The sequence below is a fragment of the Diceros bicornis genome, chromosome 31, assembly GCF_020826845.1.
Source record: "Diceros bicornis minor isolate mBicDic1 chromosome 31, mDicBic1.mat.cur, whole genome shotgun sequence".
Classification (NCBI taxonomy): Eukaryota; Metazoa; Chordata; class Mammalia; order Perissodactyla; family Rhinocerotidae; genus Diceros; species Diceros bicornis.
The window spans coordinates 18,074,530-18,086,780 of record NC_080770.1 but is presented as its reverse complement, the minus strand read 5'-3'; the positions used below and the strand labels follow the sequence as shown (position 1 = coordinate 18,086,780).

Below are 12,251 nucleotides of genomic sequence, written 5' to 3'. Positions count from 1 at the left end.
CATATTTTTTATGGAACTATTGTTGATGAATATAAGACACTTCTGTTTTTTGTTCTCAAAAAATTACATATATGTAATTTATATATTTAATTATGTATGTATAATATTGTAATATACATATCAGAATGGATGACCTGAAAATAAATTAATAAATATTTAATGACAATTTAATTAATTAACTTTAATTAGTAAAGTAATACGTGTTAAGCAAAACGTTGACAAAAGACCCACAAAATTACCCCAGGAGGCAGTGTACCATTAATGAAGCTTTTTATGGAGGCTACATGATCGTTTCATGCATTGGATTCTGTAATAAATTCTGCAACATTAAGTGGGAGGCACAAACTAGATACATTTTAAGATTTATTTCAACTCATAAATTCTATGAGTATTTAATTCTATGTTATGTCTAGAAAAGGTAAAAAATAAAAAATTATTAATACTAAGATTTATATGGCACCATTTGCCATGACAAGTGATCTCCTTGATCCTTATTTTAATTCTTAGAACCATAACAAGATTCTCTGTGCTTCTGTTCTGCCTCTCTTACTTCTGTTTTTTACAATCTCTTTCATGCTCTCAATTTATGTTTCAGTTCTATATTAATGTTGCCAACAAGAGCTGAATTTTAAACAATGGAATGATTACTATACATTTTCTATAGCTGTGGTTCTCATAATTTAGTATGCATCAAAATCACCTGGAGGGCTGGTTAAATCATGAACTGTGGGCCTCATCCCAGAGTTTTTGATTCAGGAAGTTGGTGATGTGGCTTGAGAATCTGCATCCCTGACAAATGCTCAGGCACTCCTGGGGCTGCTGGTTGGGGACCACACTTTGAGAATCACTGCTCTACACCAACTTCACAGAGATGTATGAAGCCCCTTTCTTCTCTCTGTTTCTCCTTTCTATTCAGTTGTATTTTTCAGGAATAACTTTTGGTTCTTTATTCAACAGGAATCATGATGTTATCCAAAGGAAATCAAAGTACCATACCTACTTTTGTTCTCCTGGGTTTTTCAGAATATCCAGATCTCCAGATTCCACTCTTCTTGGTTTTCTTGTCTATCTACACAGTCACTGCAGTGGGGAATTTAGGCATGATAATAATCAAGATCAATCCCAAATGCCACTCGATCATGTACTTTTTTCTTAGTCACTCCTCCTTTGTAGACTTCTGTTTTTCCACCACAGTTACGCCTGGACTGTTGGAGAACTTGATTGTGGAAGACAGAACCATCTCTTTCTCTGGTTGCATTCTACAATTTTGTTTTGCTTGCATATTTGGAGTAACAGAAACTTTCATGTTAGCAGCGATGGCCTATGACCGTTTTGTGGCTGTTTGTAACCCCTTGCTCTATACCACTAGTATGTCTCAGAAGCTTTGTGTGCTGCTGGTGGCTGGGTCTTACTCATGGGGCATAGTGTGTTCCCTGACACTGGCATATTTTCTTCTTGCATTATCCTATTGTGAGTCCACCATCATAAATAATTTTATCTGTGACCACTCTGTAATTGCTTCCATAGCCTGCTCAGACCCCTATATCAGCCAGATGCTGTGTTTTATTATTGCCATATTTAACGAGGTGAGCAGCCTGATGATTATTATGACATCCTACATACTCATTTTTATCACTATTTTTAGGATGCCTTCTGCAACTGGGCCCCAGAAAACCTTCTCCACCTGTGCCTCCCACCTGACAGCCATCACCATCTTCCATGGAACAATTCTTCTCCTTTTCTGTATCCCTAATCCTCAAACTTCTTGTCTCATGGTTAAAGTGGCCTCTGTGTTTTACACAGTGGTGATTCCATGCTGAATCCTTTGATCTACAGCCTTAGGAACAAAGATATGAAAGACACATTCAGAAAATTAGTTGTCACAAAATTGCTTTATCACTCACTTTAATAGTGATATAGTCATTATTTTATTTCTGAAAAGAAATGATTTGCTATGCTACAGATTGCTCAACTCTTGCAGTGCAATTGATAATTCCAACCATTTAATCAATAGGCTCTTAGTTAATATATTTATGGCAGCACATTTTATGATTATGGATTTTTGCATACATTAATTTTTAGTGAAATAGCTCTAAACCACATGTAAACCAAAATTTTATAAAATAAAATTCTTGGACTATATTTTGCAATATTTGTAAATTATTTTAAAATGCTTTATCCTACAGTGTAATTACATATGTGTGTTTCCAAAGTAAAACTAATTATCAGTTCATCAAATATGTGCCAATCTAGAATGGTTCTTTAGAACTGTAATCACGCAGCTCCTACTCCAGAGAAGGCTTTAACAAATGCTTAAGCTTACTGTATCTTATACAGAAACCAGTCTTTTGCTATTTATTGCATTGAATGACAGAAGTTGGCTTTTATTCATGAAAATTATAGCCTGCTAACTAGCAAACAAAATTGAGTAAAGTACTTTTCTTCTCTCACTAAATTCATATCCTATTTTACTCACACACAAAAAAAATTGAGTAATAAAGGCGGTAGGATATTAGAGTCATAGAGTCCCAAAATGGGCTCAAGCAGATGTGGTCATCTAAATTTCAGCAAACATGCCATTATAATTCAACGGAGAGATGATTTTCTACAAACGATGCTGAGATAACTGGATATCCATTTGGATAAAATAGCCTTAACTTTTACCTCACACCATACACAACTATCAACTTGAATTAAATGAAATGGATCATAGGTCTAAACATAACAATTAAAAGTACTAAATTTTAGTATAAAACGCAGAAAAATCTTCTGAAATTTGTGGTGGGATTTTTTTAAACAAAACACAGACAGGATGGATCATCAAAAAATTGATAGAAGAAACTTCAGCAACGTTAAAAACTTGTTCTAAAAGTTTCCTAATGGTGACAGACATCATTAAGAAAAAGAAAATGTAAGCCACAAACTATGAGTAAATATTTTCCGTATATATGTTTGAGAAAGGATTTGTATGTAGAACGTATAAAGAACTCTATAGTCAAAACAAGAAAACAAAATCTAGTTAAAGAATTGGTGAAATATTTGAGCAGACACTTGATGAAACAAGATATACAAATCATCTATAAACACATGAAAAGATACTAAATAGCATTAGCCATCAATGAAAATCTTATTAAAATCACAATGAGATAACATTGCACACCAGTTAGAATGGCTAAAATGAATAAGACTGAAATACCAAGTACTGGTGAAAATGTGGAGCTAGCGGGATGCTCATACATTTGAGATGGGAGTAAAAGGTACAATGACTTTGAAAACAGTTTACAGTATCTTATGAAATTATGCGAGCACTTCCTACACAACTCAACAATTCCTTCCTAGGTATTCACCCACAAGAAATGAAGTCCAATATTTTAACTTAGGAGAAAATTTTTCTCTCCAGTACATGCCATGATGTAGGGAAGGGAAAAAAGTAGGGAGAGGGATATTTGTGAATATTTTTTCCTTTTATGAACTTTTTGGCTTTGTTCCTTTAAAAAGTGATTTTCCTAGAAGAGGTGAATTATCTTCCATGAAGAGCTGCTTCTATAGGGCTATAAAGGTAAACAGGAGATGGCAGAAAAGACATGAAAAGATGTTGTCACTTTAACGCAGAGAATGAAAAGATGTTGTCACTTTAACGCAGAGAATGAAAAGATGTTGTCACTTTAACGCAGAGAAATATTTATGTATATATACACATACATACATGTATATATATTTATATATTTAAATAAAATATGGTACAATATACTTATCCTTGTTAATGTATATAAATTGCCTGCATTGTGCCTTTGATGACCGCCTCATAATATCTACATTACCAAGCCTTTGAGAATTGTACTGATGAGGTATAATTGTCCTCTCATGTAATTGTCCTTTTGAGATTCAAGGTGAGAGTGCAGTTTGTTCATAAAAGAATGGTTTTCAAATCGCTATGAATTCTGAGAAGACAGACTCTGCATATATGAGTCAATGTCTTGTCAGGACAAGAGAACAATTACTCTTGGCTTTTAAAGAGAGGGAAATTAGAACAGTGATTTGTCATAAAGGTACTGGAAGAACTACTGGAATAAAAATGGGAAGAGAGGTCTTCCAGAGATTAGTAAAGAAGCCATTAAAATCAGCAGGCTAGAGCAAAGAAGTTTTCTTAAGACAGCCATCCTATGATTCATCCCTGCTCCTTGCGTTGGTTGGGGTTTTGATTGAGACCTGACAGATGTGTGTCTCCCTCAGCTCTAAAAGACTCATCATGGTTGAGCTCTACTCTCTGAAGTTTGAGTCTAGCACCTTCTCCTGCTACCCAACGCGGCTTAACAGAAAGACAAATATTGTGAGGGTGAGATAGTCAAGCTTTTGTGGAAGGTCTCAATTCTCTAGTCAGATTTTTTCTCCTAAGCACTATGGGATTTCTGTAGGACATTTCAATCTGCCTTTCTGGTTCAGATCCCCAGCCTCCATCCCCCACCCCCGCCCTGCCCCCAGAACACAACAAATGCCCTGTGGGGAAAATTGGTCATGAGTTTTGGGTTTCATTAGTTTTAAATTTATCAATAAATTTTTGTGTGTCCCCAAAGCACCAGCGGATTCTTTATTTTGACAGTAGTGTCCCTCTGCAAGCAACACACCTGAAACTCAGCCTGTTCCCAGATCAGAAGATGGGTGCAGCGAAGGAAACAGAGGGTGATTGCCAGCTCACCAAGGAAGGTCCCTTTCCTCTCTGAAATTTTAATAATCTAGTCCTAATTGCTTCCATTTTTTTCTGTAAAAAGTAATTTTTGCAATTCATCTTTTTGAAAAAGTTATTTCATGGAATTGTTGATCTGCAGTGATCTTCGCTATCCTACCTGAAGCAGAAGACCATGACTAACTCTCCAGTGAAACAATGGAAGGTAGAAGACAATGAGTAACATTGTTGAATTGGTGAAGAAAATAACTGTAGAACTATGATCCTACGCCTAAGAAATACTTTAAAAAAATATAGATGGAACAAAGATTTTTCAGACAGAAAACACGAAAAGACTATCTTCAGTGGATTTACAGTAAAAGAAATCACAAGAAGAGTTCTTCAGACAGAAGGAAATCAGATGGGTCTTGGATAATGACTGTAGACTATGGAAAACTCAACCAAATAGTAGCCCTTGAGCAGATGAATGTGGCTTAAGGCATACAGTATGGAATCATTGATTTGGCAAATGTGTTATTTTCCTTTTTAATTTTAAAAGGAAATCATAAACAATTAACATCCCCATGGGATGGATAAAAGTATATCTTTAAAGTTTTGCTCAAGGCCGTGTTAACTCTCCAGCCCTCTGTTATGATATAGTTTGGAGAAATCTCTGCCACTTGACCATGCCACAGAACAGCACAACAGTCCCTTACATTGACAGCATCATACTAAACATACAGGGTAAACAAGAGGTAGATAATATGCTGCAGGCCTTAGTAAGACATAAAGGAAGGAAGAGATTCAGGGACCTGCCATTTCAATGATGTGTTTAGGGGTGAAGTAATCAGAAACATTCCAGGCTACCTTTTCCAAAATAAAAGACAAATGATTGTATCTTCTGTCCCCTTCCAGAAATGAGAAAGCACAGCTCTCAGAAGACCTGTTTTAAGGCTTTAGAGGCAACACATTCCACACCTGGGAATACTGCTCTGACTCTTCTACCAGGTGTGGTAAACAACCCTTAAAGTAATGGATTACCACTTCCCTGTGTAATCTTCCTTGTGTACCACCACCTTTGTGTAATTGCCTCTCCTTTTGTGCAGGTGAGTCCTGTGACTTGCTTCCAGCCAATACAATATGGCAAATATATTGGGATGCCATTCTCTTGGTTAGGTTATGTTATATAGCAAGATGAATAATTCTGCATGTGTAATTAAAGTCCAACATTTGTTAATTTTGACTTAATTAAATGAGAGTTTGTCCTGGGTGGCCTTGGTTTAATCAGTGAAAGCCCTTAAAAGAGGGACTTGGCCCTCCTTGAAGTAAGAAAGACTCTTTTCATTGCTGGCTTTGAAGAAGTAAGATACCATGTTGTGAGAGGGCCTACAGAGAGGGCTATGGAACAAGGAGCTGCTGGTGGCTTCTAGGATCTGAGAGTAGCTGCTGATCAATGACCAGTAAGAAAATGGGTACCTTAGTCCTATATCTGTAAAGAGATGAATTCTTCCAACAACTTGAGGAGCTTAGAAGGGGATTCTTCCCCAGTTGAGCCTCTTATGAAACCACAACTCTGACTGATACCTGAATTGAAGCCTGATGACACCCTGGAGAGTCCAGAAAATCCAGCATGCTGGAGTGCTTCCCTGTAGAAATTGTGATATAAAAATGTGTATTAGTTTAAGCCACTGAGTAAGTGGTAATTTATTATGCAGCATAGAAATCTCAAACACCAGGTGACATAGAAGACTACTAGCTTTGAGTGACTCTGGGGAGGAAGTTGCCTCCAGAGCTGGTCTAGTGTGCAGAGGTGTCAGTGGTGGGGAACAGATGCAGTGTGGAACTCATGCCAATCCAGTGGGAGAACAACAATGCAGACTCCTGGGATTCTGGAACAAGGCCATGTCGTATACAATAAATAATTCTATGCTTTGTGATAAATAGCCTCTGTTGTGTTAGGGGTTCTTGGTAGAGTCTGGCAAGTGTTAGTCAGGTTGTCAGTAGCCCAGGGAAAGTGTAAGTGGATCTAATTGGGTGATATTTGGATGTAGTGGAACCAATGGATTGGTTGACACCCAGTGGCTTTAGAGAGTTAAACGTGCTTCCAAAATACATTTGTCATATTTAAGAAGGTATAGGTACAAAGACATTATATTATTCAATTGTATTAATATAAGCTTGGAAGAGTAGATGGTCCACATTTGGAAGAAAATGCAAATTAGTTTCAACGAAGTGAATCGATGTTTCCAGGTGCAATAACGATTATTTTACATTATGTAAAAAGCCAGAATCCAAGTGACATTGTTTAAACATTTCAAGACACACACATTATGCACAGAAAAATCATACTACAAACATTAACAGCTATTACCTCTGAATGGTTTCATTTTAGCTGATTTCTCTTTCCCTTTGCTGTTTACTGTAGACACCATGATTTCTAAGTCAATTTGTATAGTTTCTATAATTAAATTTTTAAAAGAAATTCATGAGGTTGGCTTGATGAAGCATTGTCTCCAGCGATTTAGAACAAATTATATTCTTATAAAATGCCACATAAGAGAGCACTCAATCTAATTTCCGAGTTTGTGATATAAAAAGAAATAGTTCAGTAAAGATTCTCTAGGGTTTAAATCTCTGAGGTCATGGAGGCATATATAAGCTCTACAGTTTTTTCCTAGGGGTCAGATTCAGCTTCCAAATCTCTCTCTCTCTCTTTTTCTTATTCTCTCTCTCTGAGTTTTTCTGGATGTTAAGAAAGAAATATATTCCCATCACATTAATTAAAATTTATTGTGGACGCTTGCTATATTTACCAACTTTTGAATATTTTCAATAATGTTTGAATTCTGAGTGGGAACTTCCTTAGAGACTATTAATACTAGGAACAGGATGTTCAGGTGAGTTGTCTTCAGGTTGGGTGATCTATCTTGTGTTATCTTTCACTTATCTGGGGACATTGAAGTCCTGCAACCTTTGAGTCAGGGAACACTTTCTTAGTTTAAACGCCATGATGTCTCCTGAGTCCATCTTCCCAAAGTCTCATATTGCTGGGCTTTGATCTCTTCCACCTTCCCTGTGGTATCATCCTGATTTTTGCTTTGAGGATATTCATCATGTGCCTAGAATAGTACAGTCAGACTGAAAATTCTTAAAAGAACATTACAAAATCTAAGAATGTCCTCAACATCTCAAAATCTTGTAGAAAGGGGATAAGAATAATGTGTAAAGTAATAGTGAACACAATATATCATGAAATTTGATTTCCTTAGTAATGTCTGTAGGTCCACCAGGGATGTGGAAAATATTGCTGGAATGAAAAGGGAAAGTTTCTTTGTGATAGTGATTTTCATTTAAAGCTTTATATATTGTAAGTGCTGCATCAGTACACTAGAAAAAGAGGATGTTCCCGGTAAAAGAAGAGAAAAATCAAATAACCCAAGGGATAAAGGAGCAAGTGTTGTTCAGCATAAGCTGAGAATATGGGCATGATTAAAGAAGGTTGAACACTAGGGAATAGCTAGCATAAGACTTTAGGTAAAATTGAACAGAGATATTTAGAATTAGATAATAGGGAGAAATCAAAGTTTTCAGAGCCAAAGACTATCATAATAACCACAGTAATCAAGGGAAGGAGAAGCTGATATTCTCACAGCACAAGCCAGCCAAACTAGGGGAAGTTGGCTGTGCCTCAGCTACCATAATCCGCCTGAGTAATGATTGCAGCTTGCTAAATCTCCCACAGGCACCAACCTGAAATTAGAAAGGGAGGACAAGAGAGTCAGAGAAAGCAAGGGAAAAACAGACGATTTATTGAAGGACAGTAAGCGGGGAATTAAGACAAATAGGGCTAAGAGGAGATCCAGGAAAGAGCTGAGATGCCCTTTGATGTCCCAAATTGTACTCCCCTGTTCATTACTGCCCACTTTGGCCCTTGGTCTGTTTCTTAGATTTTTAAACATAATATGTGTTTAAAAATAATACCAATTAGTCATAGCACTAAGAATTAAAAGGGGTGAGGGTGGAGAAACCTACATCTCCTGGACTCCACAATTGTCAGGACTGTGCTAAGTGTATTAATGTCACTTTATAATTTAATACACATCTGTGAAATACGTATTGTCATGTCATTACTACTGATCAGCCTTACTGATTTAAGGCTCAGAAAATTCAATTAATTCACCAAAGATAACGCAGTAAATGGAAAAGCCTGGAATTGAATTTACATTGATATTTCCAAGCCCATGCTTCTTTCGTTATGCTGGTCTGTCATTGGCTCTTTGTCATTTTCCTGCCCATTCTCTTTTTACATGTATGAAATACATTTTTTGAGTGTTAAAAACAGCATTTAGCTATAAAGGAGATAGTTTCTTTCTACCTTGACCTGGTCAGACAAAACTAAAATGGTATCGTCATCTACGAGATTTGTGCTAATAATCTTTTATTAACGTAAACATTTCAGACATGTGCTTGTTACTGACACATTATTATTGTAAACTTATTTTTAAAAACATTGTTAAATGATTAAAGATACTTCTGTTATTATGAACCACTTGAGAATACAGATGCTTTTGTTTTCTCAAAATAACGTATGCCAATATAACAAAGATTGCGTGACTCAAAACAAGACAAGTATATACATGCAGCTTTACTCAAAACTAATGTTCCCATCACCAGAAATTTGGAGAGTGATTATGTAACCATTGGTGTTTATTACCATATTATCTAGCGAGAATATAGAAAAAATATATTAGAGAATATAAAAGGCTCTAGACAATGTAGAAGACTTGAGCAAAACACAGTATAAGTTACTCTCCAGTTCAGATAGTCTATCAGTCTTTAATGTTATAATAGGCCAAGTAAAGTTATTAGGCTAAAAATAATAGTAGAAATTTAAAAGATAATGATCAAGGAATCTAGATTATGTTGAGACCATTGGTGACACTAAGTGAGAAAACACTTTAGTAGGAAAGAAAGCACGTGAGTGAGGGAGCAGCATATCATAATTGCAACTTCCTCATTTTACCAGGTTGTTACACTGTTTTTAGTACACTAAGGCATTTACTGTAAAATCAATGGAAAGCCTGAAGATATACAGGGCTCTATTTCCTTCAAAGTCCATATATTTTTTCAAAACTTGAAAATTCTTGTGGTGACTCATAAATGTTGCCTCCCCTATGATCCTCAATTTGAACATCATAACTATAGAAGTATTATTGCCTTTAATGCTTTATTCTCCTGATTCTTCCTTTATAAATTTTAGTGCTAAATTTATATTCATTGTTATTTTAGTGCTATTAAAAAAACACAGATCTTCAGAATGATGGAAGTGTGAAAGACACATGTTTTTCTACAACAATGTAGAATACCTTTATGTCTAACCCTAAACTTAATTCAAATTCTGGCACTTAGGGTCAACTTCGAAACCCAACTCATCACTAACAAGCTGTGTAACCTCTAACAAGTTCCTTAACCCATATATGCCTCAGTTGCCTTATGTAAAATATGGCGCTACTTGTTTTACAATTCACAGTGGTATTCAAAGATTTAAATTAATATATTTCAATGTTTTTGCACAATGTCTGCAACATAGGGTTATATAAATGTACTATCATCGTGATAATATTTATTGTAATTATTTCAGATTTTCTCCAACAACAATCATGTTGTTAGCTGAAGGAAACCAGAGTTCTGGAGCCACACTCACCCTCTGTGGCTTCTCAGAATATCCAGACCTCCAGGTGCCCCTGTTCCTGGTGTTCCTGACCGTCTACACAGTCACCATGGTGGGGAACATGGCCATGATCATGACCATCAAGATCAGTCCTAAACTCCACATCCCCATATATCTTTTTTCTCAGCCACTTGTCCTTTGTTGATTTCTGTTATTCCACTACAGTTACACCCAAACTGTTGGAGAACCCGGTTGTGGAAGACAGAACCATCTCTTTCACAGGATATATCACGCAATTCTTCTTGGCTTGTATATTTGCAGTGACAGAAACATTCATGTTGGCAGTGATGGCCTTGACTGATTTGTGGCAGTTTGTAACCCTCTACTCTACACAGTAGTCATGTCCCCAAAGCTCTGTGCATCATTAGTGGCTGGGCCCTACACATGGGGTATAGTCTCTTCCCTGACACTCACATATTTCCTCCTGGCATTATCCTTCTGTGGGTCTAACGTCATAAATAATTTTATCTGTGAGCACTCAGTCATCGTTTCTGTCTCCTGCTCTGATCCCTACATCAGCCAAGTGCTCTGTTTTGTCATTGCCATGTTTAATGAGGTGAGCAGCCTGGTAATCATCCTCCCTACTTACATTTTCATTTTTGGTACTGCCATAAAAATGTCTTCTGCTAGTGGACTCCAAAAAACCTTCTCCACTGGTGCTTCTCATCTGACCGCTATCACCATTTTCCATGGGACTGTCCTGTTCCTTTATTGTGTACCCAACTCCACAAACTCATGGCTCATAGTCAAAGTAGGTTCTGTGTTTTACACAGTGGTGATTCCCAGGCTGAATCCTCTGATCTATAGCCTCAGGAACAAAGATGTGAAGGAGAGTGTCAGGAAATTAATGAATCACTCAATCCAATTTTGTTGAAGATTTGTATTTCCAAAAGGAATTTGATGTATTATATTGAGGATTGTTCAATGCTTCTATCAGAGATGATGATTCAAATTATCTAGTCAATTTACCAGATTTTCAAATCTATTATAGTAACTTATTATTTGATCATTTGATTTCTATTCACTCCAATGTTTAGTAAAAAAGCTGTGAACCATATGTGAAGTAACATAAGTGTTCTGGGTTGAAGTGTTCCCAAAATATCCATGTCCACCAAGAAGCTCAGAATGTGATGTTATTTGGAAATAGGGTCTTTGCAGATGTAATGAAGGTAAGGATCAAGATGAGATCATACTGGATTAGGGTGGGCCCTAAATCCAACGAGTGTGTCCTTATAAGAGAGAGTAAGGGGACATGGAGACACAGGGAAGAAGGCTCTGTGAAGATGGGGGTAGAGATTGGAGTTTGCCGCTCTCAACAAGGGGGCTCCAAGAGCCATCGAGATTGGAGGATGCAAGAAAGGATTCTCCTCTAGCGACTTCAGAAGGAGCATGGTCCTGCCGGCACATTCATTTCAGGCTTCTGGTATCAAGAACTGGGAGGGAATAAATTTCCATTGTTTCAGGCCACCTAGTTTGTGGTAATTTACTGCAGCAACCCTTGGACGTTTATTTAACAATAAATATCACACCATTAAATCCAAATCTGTTGACTCATTGGCATAGTAAATCATTTTTTAAAACATTCTTCAATTCCATTTAAGCAATGAGAATGTAAGAGTTATAGCAGAATTCTAAAAAGCTGTAGCTGACTAGGGGTGTGATATGGAAGAATTAGCAATGACAGCCTGGAGGCTCTGTCTCTAAGATCTGGCAAAATTCTTTACTCCTTTCTCCCAAAGGGTCTCTTGTACTTTATTATAATATAGGAAGTGATGTTAAACGTGATAATTCCAAAAATGTAAAAGTATTGTTTTTATATGAATTTCTGGAAGGATTACCAAGGAGATCAAAAATGAA

At 36.6% G+C, this 12,251-nt stretch overlaps 1 protein-coding gene and 1 pseudogene across 1 annotated transcript; both read left to right on the top strand.

Annotated features, from left to right (window-relative positions):
- Positions 1 to 962: 962 nt before the first annotated feature.
- On the top strand, positions 963 to 1,909 carry LOC131395640 (olfactory receptor 5D13-like). The gene is given in 2 exon segments (XM_058527495.1): positions 963 to 1,812; positions 1,815 to 1,909. Coding segments are annotated over 2 exon segments (945 nt in total).
- Positions 1,910 to 10,323: 8,414 nt separating this feature from the next.
- On the top strand, positions 10,324 to 11,268 carry LOC131395639 (olfactory receptor 5D13-like; annotated as a pseudogene).
- The last annotated feature ends 983 nt before the right edge of the window (positions 11,269 to 12,251 follow it).